The sequence below is a fragment of the Biomphalaria glabrata genome, chromosome 11 (assembly GCF_947242115.1).
Source record: "Biomphalaria glabrata chromosome 11, xgBioGlab47.1, whole genome shotgun sequence".
In the NCBI taxonomy this organism is placed as follows: Eukaryota; Metazoa; Mollusca; class Gastropoda; family Planorbidae; genus Biomphalaria; species Biomphalaria glabrata.
In genome coordinates this window covers 6,264,486-6,278,043 of record NC_074721.1, presented here as the reverse complement: position 1 = coordinate 6,278,043, position 13,558 = coordinate 6,264,486, and the positions used below count along the sequence as shown (strand labels likewise).

Here is a 13,558-nt window from a genome sequence, read left to right as displayed (position 1 = left end):
ATAGAGTAGTAAGTTAACATGTACGTAAGTAAGTAAACTCTAGTATCAGTAGCACGAGATAAACAGTGTCAGTTTATGTAGTCAGTATAAGTAGTGCAATAGAGAAAACTCTAGACCCTTTAGTTCGGTCTGGTTCTTCTCTCTCTTAAGTTGTAACGGGGTTGACTACCTTGTTCAACGGTTTGCAAGTCACGAGTGAGTTCCTAAGCGTCCAGTGGGGTATGAAGGTTCTGTGTATTTTGAAGAGGAAGCGCTCGGAGGTCCTCAGAGCCTTCCAGGGGTTCTTTCCTTTCTTGTATCACCGTAGGGGTGTTGACTGTTACTTCTGTGTTTTGAGCTTCTAGTGGATATTTATTATTCTCACCCTGAGCGAAGAACGAAGGTTCACTTGTTGTTGTGAATGGGGACGGATGGGAGCCAAGTGTCTTAGAGAGACCGTCTCCTCTTTACCGTTTGGCAACCGCACAACGGCATATTGGGGGTTACACAGCAGCAATTCGACTTCTTCCGTGAGAGGGTCATACTTCGAAGATCGGTTCTCTCTTCTCAGCAACACTCAACCTGGGCTGGATAGCCAAGTGGAGATAGATATCCCGAAGGAGGATTTCCGGTTGAACCGGAAAACTTTCTCGTGTGGAGTTTCGTTCGTTGCAGTAGATAGTAATGATCTAATCGAGTATAGGGCCTGGTTCAAGACTAGCTCCCATCTTGAGACTCTGGACATTTCTTTCAGCCTTTTCCAATCTCAAATGGAGTGAAGCAAGTCTTTGTGCTGGCTACTATTCAGTTTCATGTTCAGCACCATGCTAAAGCCTTTTCCGATCTCAAATGGAGTGAAGCAAGTCTTTGTGCTGACTACTATTCAGCTTCATGTTCAGCACCATGCCAAAGCCTTTTCCGATCTCAAATGGAGTCTTTGTGCTGGCTACTATTCAGCTTCATGTTCAGCACCATGCTATAAATTGCCTTTGGTGAAAAAAGCTTTGGAGTTGACATACGTATCGCAACTAAGCAAGTCTATTCATAGTTCAAAGATGTAAGGACTCCATATCAGAGACCTGCTAGTCAAAGATGATTCTGTACTAAATGTTTTCAAAGAAGAGGACCTTCAAAAAAGCTTGTTTTATTCGCCAATGCCTACACAAGTATTGAGTGCCTCATCATCAAAGGAAAAAAAACAATTAGATAATGTTAAAAAGTCTTTCTATTTTGGAAGCACCATATCAGCAAAATCCAACCTAGATGACGAGGTAGAAGTTCGTGTTGCACCTGCCAGTGAGGCTTTCGATAGACTTTAAAATCAAGTATGGCAACATCGATGGGTGGGATATGTAGTCCGTGTGTTAGAAACTCGCCTTTCCAAATGACCTTTTATTTGGAGCTGTATGCAGGAAAGCGCTCTCAGAGGGTATAGTTTCGTTCTTTTCAGAGGGTATTATACCGTTCTTTTCAGGGGGTGTTGTTTCGTTCTTTTCAGGGGGTTTCGTTCCGTTTTTTTCAGGGGGTATTGTTCCGTTCTTTTCAGGCGGTATTGTTCCGTTCTTTCAGGGGTATCGTTTCGTTCTTTTCAGGGGGTATTTTTCCGTTCTTTTAAGGGGGTATTGTTCCGTTCTTTTGTAGAGGGTATTGTTCCGTTCTTTTCATTGTTATTTAGGGATCACATAACGATTCGAGGATATATCAATGCATTTAGGCTCAAATGACATACCTACCAGCATGTATTATTAACTATGATCAATGGTAACAGCTGTATCCTAGACCGAAAAGTGACAACCGATGCATTCTATCAACGTGACTAAAATATTAATAAATGTCACAAAAACCTTTCCCTTTCCAGTAGGATGTCTAGCTAAGTGGGCAACAGAATGGCTGTTAAGCTTCTCCATGTCAGAGCATTCGTTCGAGTTTTGAACTAACCTCTAATACCATCATCGCTTCAAAGAATTTATATCAACAAAGTATCCCTGTTTAGATGTAAAATATATTAACATTTTCTATATTTTTCTGATTGTTTTAAGTTTAGAGTTCACTTAGAGTTCTAGGGATTAAAGTAGTTAGGGAATGGGGGGGGGGGAATGAGTGTTTGAAATGTTTTTTTACAATAAATATCAAATATTACGAAAAATGGAGGGGGCCCCAAAAATTCAAGCCCCCAAATGATGGCGAATTGGCGAACCTACACTGGTTCTAGGAACACACGTAGGACGTAATTCTTCTTTTTTTTTTAGTAACGTCTGAATTCTATAAGATAAGTTCATTTTAATATAAACATTTTTGCCAAAATATGTTGTTTTTTTTCTAATTCTATATTTTGATGACTCTGTTTCGAAGTGGTAAAGCGCTTGGCTTCTGAATCGAGGTCCCGGGTTCGAATGTTTGTAAAAACTCGTATTATTTTATTTTCAGGATCTTTAGGGTCCTAACAGCTCTAATGGGTAGATTACATTTTGAAGTGGGGAAAAATAAAGAGGTTAGTCGTTTGTGTTGCCACATGATAAACTCGTTAACCGAGGCCACAAAAACAGATAACCTGTAACCTGTAACCTGTAACCTGTAATCTGTAACCTGTAACCTGTAACCTGTAACCTGTAACCTTTAATTGGAACTTTACTCCTTCTCTCTTCTTCTCTTTCATCATTTTATCTCTCCTTCTCATTTGCTCTCATTCGATTTCTTTCTTTCTCTCCCAAGACACCGATAGCAATGACAAACAGACACAATTACTCCTTTGTTCCCCAGGCAATCAAATCATTAAATATAAACTTTTCGCATGTACATTTTTAGTGAGTCTGGTGTGAATGTATATTATCTATAGTTTTAATGTGTTTTTTTTTATGTAATGCACAAATTGTAAAACACATTTCATTATGGACAATAAAGATTATTATTATTATTATTAGAAAAGAACGAGCATTCATTCTCTGGCGCAGCCAGGGTCGAGTTTCGTTAAAGGGAAACAAAATTCATCGTAGTCCCTTTATTAGTGTCCACTGAGGAATTTTCTGGTGATGTGGCAGGTCTGCAGCAGTACCGCCATCTGACAGGCAACGAGGATGTTCCTAGGAATGTTGTGGACCTCGAAAGTATCTTTGAGGTCAGAGGTTATCATCCCCTTGTTCGACATAACTATGAATTATATTGTTATTTTTGATAATTGTCATAAACTCTTAATCTCAAAGCCTACATTCCCATTTTTCTATTTCAGTTTATTATTACTACTACCATTATTATTATTATTATTATATTGAAATACAGATATAGGACAGGCACAGATGACGTAAAGAAAAGTTAAGTACGACCCCTGCGGACAACGGCTGTGTCTGCATGACTTGTGGAGAAAAAAAAACAGGTCAGAAATGGGTTTGAGTAGCCTATTAAAAAAAAACTGCAATCATTATATTCTTCGCAAGTGAAAACATTGACATTTTATATAATTGTCGTTAGGACGGCTCCTTTAAACTTTTTCATCTCAGTATCATCACCAATAGACAGGCTAACCTTACATTAAACTTAATCTTTGTATTTCCTTGCCTAGTTTTTGCATTTTACAATTTTCTAACTAATTTACGACTGGAGGCGCGGTGGCTGAGTGGTAAAGCGCTTGGCTTCCGAACCAGGGGGTCCCGAGTTTGAATCCTGATGAAGACTTGGATCTTTGGGAGCCTCTGAGTCCACCCAGGACTAATGGGTATCCGACATTAGTTAGTGAAAAGTAAAGGCTGTTGGTCGTTGTGCTGGCCACATGACACCCTCGTTAACCGTAGGCCACAGAAACAGATGACCTTTACAGCATCTGCCCTATAGATTGCAACGTCTGAAAGGGAAATTTTGCTTTACTAGTTTACGACTTCGAGAAAAAGTATCATTCTTTTACAATTTTGTAAACTAAGACCAAAACAAAGATTCCTTTATTTCTTCTTATTGGAAATTTGTTGAAGCTACCATACAAATAAATGAAAATCCACCTACGCAATTGCTGCATGTAATCAATGTTCCATTTATAAATTTAAACTATTGTTTTATACAAGTATAAGACTTCTTTAACATAAATTAGATTTTAGATAGCCAAGTCTGTTAATTATTTATATAAGTGATAAAACATGCTACATTTTAATTTCATTGCAGAGTGTTTTTCTGGTTAAGAAGCACGGTAAATATATATTATTAAATGCAATGAAAAAGTATTAAATAAATTTACAAAAAATAAAGAAATACATTTTTTAGTACTATTATTTGTAAATATACATAATATATTAATAATAATACACTTTGTTGTTTTATCAACCTAGGAGATAACGACAACTGACCTCGAAGAAACAACCAAGGCATTAAGCATTCTAAAGAGAACCCTCGTTACCTGCCAAAGGGCAGTACTGCTGCACACCTGTCATATCGGAACTGAATCAACAAGCTTACTCTTGAAGTACGGAGTACCCCAGGGGTCAGTTCTAGGCCCAGTACTGTTCACTGTGTATACATATCCACTCAGCGGTGTCATACAGCCAACCGGCATCCTTTACCATTTCTTTGCCGATGACTCACAGTGATACGATTCCTCAGTACCATCAGAGGTGTCGCATCTGGCAGAGAAAATCAGTAGTACCGTTGCAAGGGTGAGCGATTGGATGGTTGAAAATAAGCTCAAGATGAACGAAGATAAGACATAAATAATTAAGATTGGCACTCGGAACAACGTCTCGAAAGTTGAAAGCACAGATTTCTTTTTATTACGAACTGCCAGCTTTCTTATGTCCACGTAGTGCGGAATCTTGGAGTTTTCTTCGACTCAACACTATTTTTCGACCCACACATAAGTCAGCTCTGCAAGGGTCTTTATCTGTAGCTGCGTAGTTTAGGCCAGATCCGACCATATTTAACAACGGAGTCAACAAAAACACTAGCTGTGGCATTCATACTCTCCCGCCTTGACTACTGTAACGCCGTGCTAGCAGGTATACCTGATGACAAAATAGCCAAACTGCAACGTATACAGAACAACGCCGCACGAATAGTACTTAGAAAAACAAGACAAGATTCTGCTACAACGCTCTTGCGCATGCTCCATTGGCTTCCCGTGAAAGCGAGAATCGATTACAAGGTCGCCACACTTTGTCATCAGTGCATATATAACAATGCACTGCCCCTGTACCTTAGAAAACTGATTACTCCATATGTCCTCCAGAGAGCCCTGCGCTCAATGGACTCAACGCTTTTAGTGGTGCCACGTTTCTCCCTCAAAAGCTACGGTCTGCGGGCTTTTCAGTGCACGGACCAACATGCTATACCATTTTTAAGAAGAACATTAAGACCTACTTGTTTAAAACTTTTTTAGATTAGTTTTTAATATGTATTGTCGTGTTTGTGTTTGTAATGTTATTACAGCGCCTTGAGCCTACATTTTGTTTGTTAACAGCGCTTTATAAATACAATTATTATTATTATTATTATTATATCATCAGAAAACTTCTCAGTGGATTTAAGTGGATAATGTTAAGGGAGACTACAGTGAATTTTGTTTCTAATTAACGAAGCCTGACCCTGGCAGTGCCAGGTTGTAATTAATAAATAGTTTTTTTAATATAAACAATTTAAAGTTAATGACAATATAATATAATATAGCATACTTATATAATATAGTTAATTAAAGTTAAATTATTGCTTTATATAACGCTACTGTCATGCTTGTAGAGCGCTGTGGTCCAATCTCTTCCGTTGGTCAGTATGAGAGGGGGGGGGAGAAGGTAGGGGGGACAAGGTTTTCCGTGCTGCCTTTAGGCGCTCAGTATAAACACAACTCTGCTCGAGTTGGCTGCCGAACCTTGAGCCTCCTTCATAGGTAGCCAAGTTCAAGGAGAATGCAAATATTACTATCTACAAAGTTAGTTAACATTACCAATAAATGTATTTTAGCGGTTGGGGGGGGGGGGTTAGGGCGCCTCTGAGTCCAACCAGCTCTTATGTGTACTTGACACTAGTTGGGGAAAAGTAAGGGCGGTTGCTTGTCGTGCTGGCAACATGACACCCTCGTTAAATGTGGCCACAGAAATGGATGACCCTTACATCAATAGCTAAATAGATTGCAAAGTCTTAAAGGAGTGCTTTACTACCTACAAAACTTCTACGCGTCCTTCTATTGTGTCATAACAGTAGGTATATTTCGTTCAAGATAAATACATTTTCGTTCTCCAGACAAATTTAATGTTTTGTGGTTTTTATTTACTCTCTAAAACATAATGGTCAAACCAGAGTTTTTCTAGTGTTACCAATGATCTAGTAATTCTTTAGCCAGCGATCTACATCAACTGTCAGCTTTGTAGTAAAATCTTTAGAACCATTTTCAAGATATGTGTCATCCCCTAGAAGGTTGTTTTTTTTTCACGTCCAGAAGTTTCCACCAAATTTAAAAATTTAAAACCAAATTTTTTTAATTTCGTTTTATACAAATATGACCCATATTTAAACCTTTCTAACGCTCGACCTCGAGTTTTCCCAAATGTGTCAATACGCCCAGATTTTGTTTTTCTCGTTTACATCCACGTTTTTTTTTTCTCGAAAAACGTTTCTATATATTTATGAGCCAATACATATATAAAGAACAATTTAGAATAGAATAATGATGGTGAGAAGCGTGGTCCAGAGGCCAAGTGCGCTTGAACATGGCTTGGCTTGGCTACCTAGAAGTCGACACCCGACTCGGGCAGAGTTGGGTTTACTGAGCGCCTAAAGGCAGCACGGAAAACCAACTCCTAGATACCCCCTCCCCCCAACTGGTCCACAAATGAGATTGGACGGAAAAGCGCTCAGAGCATGCTATAAGCATGAAAGTAGCGCTATATAAAAAAGCTATAATAATAAATTGTAAATCTTTTTAAAATAATCGAGGATAACATTTTAATTGTAGTTATTTAAATATACGTCTATAATGAAAAACGTACACTGACCATTTTTTTTTTACGTAAAATATCCCACAATAAAATAGCTACACACTATGTATACTGATATAAAATTATTTCTTTTAAAAGTCTGATGGGTATCTACAGTCATAAATTTCTTCCCTCAAGAGGCATCTACATTTCAAACAAAGTCTTACAAAAATAAAACAAAAGGAATACAATGTCTTTATTTATTTTTTTATTTTTACCTCAAAGACGTCTAGAAAGAAAATTGATACAGAAGAAACATTTTAATAAATACATGCAGTTTTAAAGAATATTTGTTTTCAATCGTATTAAAAATGTTAAAAATGGAATGCGCAAAGACACATTTTTGGATGGTTTTAAAAAGATATTAAAATAAATATAGATGTATAAAATATGTTTTTTACATTTTTTTTTTAATTATATGTTTTTCGGGGGGGGGGGGGGCGGATTTCGGCACATAGGCACAATGTACGCCCCGTCGTACCCATAATCCAGATTTTTTTTTTTTACATACTGATACAGAGTGATGGGTAATCAACGCAGGCTGTGGTAAAGAGGAAGCAGACATAATGATAGAAACGAAGTAAATATGTAATTAAAAAATACAGCTTAATCATTGTTTATTACTATTGATTTTGGTTTAATGCATTAACCTGATGTTACAAGTTTTAAGATTTGGATACTCGCGTAGACTGTCTACGTTTAAAGTCCATCCAAGATTTAGAAATACGTGGTAAAGTATACAAAACTGGGTTTAAGGCTGAGTTGAAAGGAAGAACTAAAACTATTATCCAGGCGTAAGTCTCAAGGGTGACCTCATAGTCACTGAAAACTGTCCTTATTGCTAGGACACAAACCGGAAACCAACAGATAAAATTTGACAGCACCACTACTGACAGTTTGAGAGCCACTGTTATGTTATCAGCTCGTCTAGCTAAAGCCTGACTTTCGGATTTAAACTTAGAACTGTGTTGAGATATTGTTATGAAAATTAAAAACTGACCAATGGCGATAACAACGAATAAAATAGAGTTAAAGAAAAGAAAAACGGTCACTGAATATATCCAGGCAGTACCACTGGACTTTCTTAAAGGAAATCCGAGACACATTCCATTATTTGAATATAGAGACATATCTCGGAATAAGATTGGAACCACTGACAGGAACAATCCAAAACACCAAGCTAAAGATATTAAAACATATTTACCCGATTTGGAGATTTTGTGCTCACCAAAAGGAAATCTGATGGTCAGAAATCTTTCAAGTGTTATAAACAGAATGAAAAAAGTGGAGGTTTCACTGGACAATGTTGCCAAAGTTCCGGCTATCTGACACAATGTACTTTGTTTCCAAGACATTTCATGTACAATATAAACATCTCTATAAACTACATCTACAGAGGCAATAATAACAAGGTACACGCCCATTATAAGATCAGAAACACCAAGACATGTAACAAATAATACATATGTCAGATGAAGTGTTGCCCGTTCAAATAAAATACGGTAGCCCAATGCCATCATATTTCCAAACACTGCACAAAACGCAACAATCCAGAGCAAGACTCGTTTTAAAGAATGTCCGATAAGATCCTCACAAGTTGATAAAGGTTGTTCTTCTGCTTCACATTGATGTGCTGGAAGTTTTTCTCCTCTGAAATATGAACAACAAAGTTTGTAGTCTGCTAACACTTTACCCGTTACGGTAATGTTGTTAAAAAACTTTTCTTTGATGAAGTCAGAAAGCAGAGTATTTCTTAAGTCAACTATTTGGTATTCGGCATATTGCGAAAAAACGACATTCTGTAAGTTTGTAACTGAAAGATTAAGAAATCTTATTTTGTCATTAAAATTCAAACTTATTCTCTTAATTCTTGTGAATGAAAGATCCACTGAGATAAGATTTTGAAACCGTAGAAAATAGTAGTTTGGTATGACACTAAGATGGTCATTGTGCGAAACATTTAAAAAATAAAGATTGGAAAATTGAGAAATAAAATCGTGAAATGTAAGCCTTGAGAGATCATTGTAGCTGATATCTAAATGATAAACTAAACTATTTTGAGCATTACTTTTAGTATTATCGTTAATATGACATCTTGAAGCTATCAAGACCAAAAGTTTTTTTAAACTAAAGATGTTTATAAAATTATCATTTTGAAACACATCAATGCCAGAAATATTGAGATATGTTAAGTTTGGTGCAAAAAAAGTATAATTAAGTACAGTGTCTGTTTGATTCACAGTGGCCGTTCCATCTATACAAATAAAACCAGATGGACATAGATCTATACAGTTTAGTTCGTCATCACCTCTTGGACAGTTGGCTTTTCCGTCGCATATATAAATGGGATGAATATATTTGTCAATTTGATAACATCTGAAATAAAATCTATGTCTTTTCTGATACCGTATTTCATCTTCCCCATAAGGACAATCCATGACATTATCATCTACATAAAAATCTGGAATACAATAAGAATTCCAACACTTGGAGAAACCAATAGGACATTTAAACGTTCTACAATTAGACAAATGAGACAAATCAGAACAGCCCATTTGAGAACCCTTTCTATCTTTGATGTAAAGACACTTTGGAGACCAAACTTGGTTATATTTCACAAGTCTGTTAGTTTTTACCTTGCTTTTAATATAAGTGAAATCACATATAGTTATAACATCTAACAAGTTTTGTAATAAAGACCCAGAAACGTTAGTACTTATTTCACTTATACCTTCATTAGTTTCATTTATTTTTAAAGAGTTTGCCGTGGAACAATTCAGCGACCAATAGTCAGGAATACAAACATCTGGTGAGCACTGAGTCAGAATACAATCATCACAGTTTGTCTCATCACTTCCATCAGGACAATCTTCAATCATATTACACACTTGGCTTTTTGCAATACATTTAAATCCATACATGTTGGGCTCCCGGCAAAGAAACTTCTCACTCTGAATGCAGTCCTTTAAGTCTTGAAATAAATAGGTACAAACTTTTTCATCTTCTTCATTTCTGCAATCTATGAAACCATCACACACAAAGTTGTATGACGAACCGAAGTAATCACAAACAAATTTTGGAAATTTATATCTTGTTGTGCCAAAATAAGAAATGGAAGCAATTTCGGTATTAATACGGATAAAATTTTTATTTGGAACTGTATAAACTTGCTTTTTATTAGTGCTCACTCTCAGCTTTGCACGTTGAAATTTTTGCTCGCATAAAAGAAACTTCGTTAATTTAGCCTCACATTGAATCGTCAATATCACATCATTTTGATTCCAAGCGAAACAGCTGACATGTCTTTTTTGTTGTAAGTTACTCACATTTGTGACTTTCGAGTACATAAATGAATTCACTGGTTGGTTATTTATCCAAAATAATTTTTCATTGTATCCAGCTTTTAGACTATTTAATCCCACATAAAATAGCAATGAATCATTTGATTGAAAATTAGTTTTTTTATAGGTATTAATTAAGTCCCTTAAATTTAATTTTAACTTCTCAAAATCCCAGCTAGTTTCAAATGTTATCATGTTAGAACTTTTTTTTACACAGAAGTTGGCAGCTTCTTTCCAATTTATTAATTCTCTTTGTTCCTCAAACATATAACATGAATAAAATGGAGCTTTACTTCTTCTACTGCGTATCGAAATCCAGCCTTCTAAGCATCGAAAACACAGCCTGACACTTATTGCATTGTTATACAGTAAATCATCTTGGTTGTCAACTTCTACAAAGCTAGAAGGATAGCTAGGTCTACGCCATTCTTTCCAATCCAAAAAACTGATTATCAGAAATTCGATGTATTTTAAATTTTGAAGCTTGATCTCAAAATCAAAAATGATCTCATAAGAATTTTTAGATATGTATATAATGAATAATTTAGATGAATATTTATCGTTTCTCGAAATGTAATCCTGTAGTTTTAATACATTTTCGTCTACACTTGAGTTATCATAATCCTCCACTTCACAAAGTTTGGAAACATTGTTAATGTTTGAATCATTCAAAGAAATGTTATTTAAACTTAACATATCTATCAATGTCACTTTTCTAGTTGCATTCTTTGAGTCAGCAGGCTTAAGTAATTTAAAAATGTTTTTTATCATGTCCCATTTGAGTGGCGGACGCTGACAGTTTAGGATTATAAGAAGATCAAGCTCACCCGTCTTACATATATTTTTAGTAGAATAGCCAGCTACTCTAGACATTAGAGAAAGTCCCAGAATAATAATAAAGTATAATAATATATTCATTATATGATGTACTTATCTAATGAACATGAGGTTGTTCAATATTCTAATAGTTTTCGCTTTAAATGTTTATATATCTCACACTCAAAGAACACCAAAGAATTCAGACTACAATCTACGAACAAATAGTTGTGGACTTCTGTAGAATATAGAGTTCGAAAGACAGCCTTCGTATGAGTGAATGGCTCTTGTTTTCTAATGCCAATTATTCTATAAGACCCCGCCCATATATGCTAACCTGGTGATATCCATAATTGACGTTCCCGGTTTGCAAATAATATGACAGAACCAAATTTGACATATATGAATAATACATGACTAGGTGATATTTCAAAGTAATTCGATTATATTGTCACTTCGTGCAGAAACTTTTTTTTTCTTTGCTGTTTTAGTTTCTATCTTTAATGAAACGGTTTGCATTATGACGCTCACCATCACAAATGATCACATACCATCGCACATCGTTAAATACCATCAAACATCACTACCTACCATCCCACACAAATCCAAACGACTCAAACACTAAAACACAACGTAAAAAAAGATCAATGAACAATTACAGACCTTTCCAGACCTTCAAAAACTATTAGACAAACATTCCACACCATTCATCACAAAAATAACTCAACATCACAAAACACAAAAAGACTAAATGTGTCTCAACAAAAATGGCTAAGACGGATTTTAGGAGTCAGTTATAACGATCGGGCCTCAAACAATGAAATCCATTGCCGAACTGGGAGTCGAACATAGTGAGGTTGTGACATGAGGTTTGCGGGACATGTTCCACAAAATGAACTACGTATACCAAGAGTTGCGATGACATGGAGGCCAATACGAGGAAAGAGCAAACAGGAACGTCCTGGTATAATTTGGCGCCATTCTTTTCTGGAGTACCTCAGAACACTGGACACCTGGTGGGAGGAAGGCTTCAAACATTGCCAGTGACAGATCTTTGTAGAGACAGCTTGCCGTTCAATGCGTCGAACGGTGAGGCAGGGTCTAGGTCTAAGTAATTTAATTAACTAATTGGTTATTTAGGTCTAACTTATAATGCATCCTAAATAGCATTCTCTTTAAAAAACTGGTTGCATAAGTGATTTTAAAAATAGATTTTTTTGCTTTCAAAAAAAAAAAAAAAGTAGCCGTTGCATCAGAACTTTGAATGGTACAAAGTACAAAGTCTAAAATATTGTGATGTCGGTTTTTCACTATCTTTTCTAGTTTACGAGATCTAAACGGGAAGGACAGACAGACTTACAGACATTTCACACAAAACTAATAGCGTCTTTTCCCCTTTCGGGGGCCTCTAAAAATGTAAAGGTTCAACGCGATTAGGGAATAAGAAATGAGTGAAATAATGTGTTCTATATAAGTACCAGATTGGGCTTAGGTTAATCTTATGCTTTATAAAAATTCATGCCAATATGTATGATTCATTAGTTCTTCTATTCTTAATCTGGACATCTAGGAATCCACTGATGCAGTGTGAGATGATAACCTACTTTTATTAATTTTTACTCAAATGTAAAATTCTAATGTTAATTACATTTATTCAATTATTATTGCAAATTTTATAATAATACTTAATTAAAATTATAACAGGTTTCTTTTGTTATACTTCAAATGGTATAACGTAGTGCTGTATTTTTTACACTTAAACTACCATCTAGATGTGTCAAGGCATATTTGGGCATATATCTAGAGATTGTATTATTATATTTTTTCATGTTTCTGCATTTTACCAAGTTATATATTTTCCAACTTGGTTGTCACCCCAAAATGGTGTCGACTGGTGCGGACCGCACCTGTCACACCCCACCCCATAGTAACGCCACTGCTCCAAGATATATCTCGAAATTTTATTATTATCTTTTTCAATGTGTCTGCTTTTGCCAATTTATAGTTTTTTCAAACTTGATTATCACTTCCAAAATGGTGTTGACTGGTGCGGACCGCACCTCTCACATCCCTTCTAATAGTGACGCCACTGCTCCAAGATATTTCTCGAGATTTTATTATTATCTTTTTTAATGTGTCTGCTTTTGTCAAGTTATAATTTTTCCAAACCTTGTTGTCACACCCAAAATGGTGTCGACCGGTCTGGACCGCACCCTCGCCCCCCCCCCCTCTCTATGACACCACTGCTCCAAGATACCTACTTCTTCCCAACAATTTCGATTAATATATTGGAGTAGACGTAGTAAGAAAATTAAAAAAATGAGCCTGCACAACTTAACAGGTTTCCCATGCGAACAGAATAGGCTAATACACTATTAACCTCTAGTAGGCCTACTAATCATCGAAGAAAACTAGGGTTTCGCGGAACACAGTTTTGGAAACGCTGAATTAGAGAGTAAGATTAATTATTCTGCGGGA

The 13,558-nt window shown here is 36.0% G+C and overlaps 1 protein-coding gene across 1 annotated transcript; it reads right to left on the bottom strand.

Moving 5' to 3' along the window:
* Positions 1-7,368: 7,368 nt before the first annotated feature.
* On the bottom strand, positions 7,369-11,333 carry LOC129929000 (G-protein coupled receptor GRL101-like). The gene has a single exon (XM_056045652.1). It carries the CDS (start codon positions 11,180-11,182, stop codon positions 7,589-7,591), a length of 3,594 nt encoding a protein of 1,197 aa, XP_055901627.1. The 5' UTR covers positions 11,183-11,333; the 3' UTR covers positions 7,369-7,588.
* Between the last annotated feature and the right edge of the window lie 2,225 nt (positions 11,334-13,558).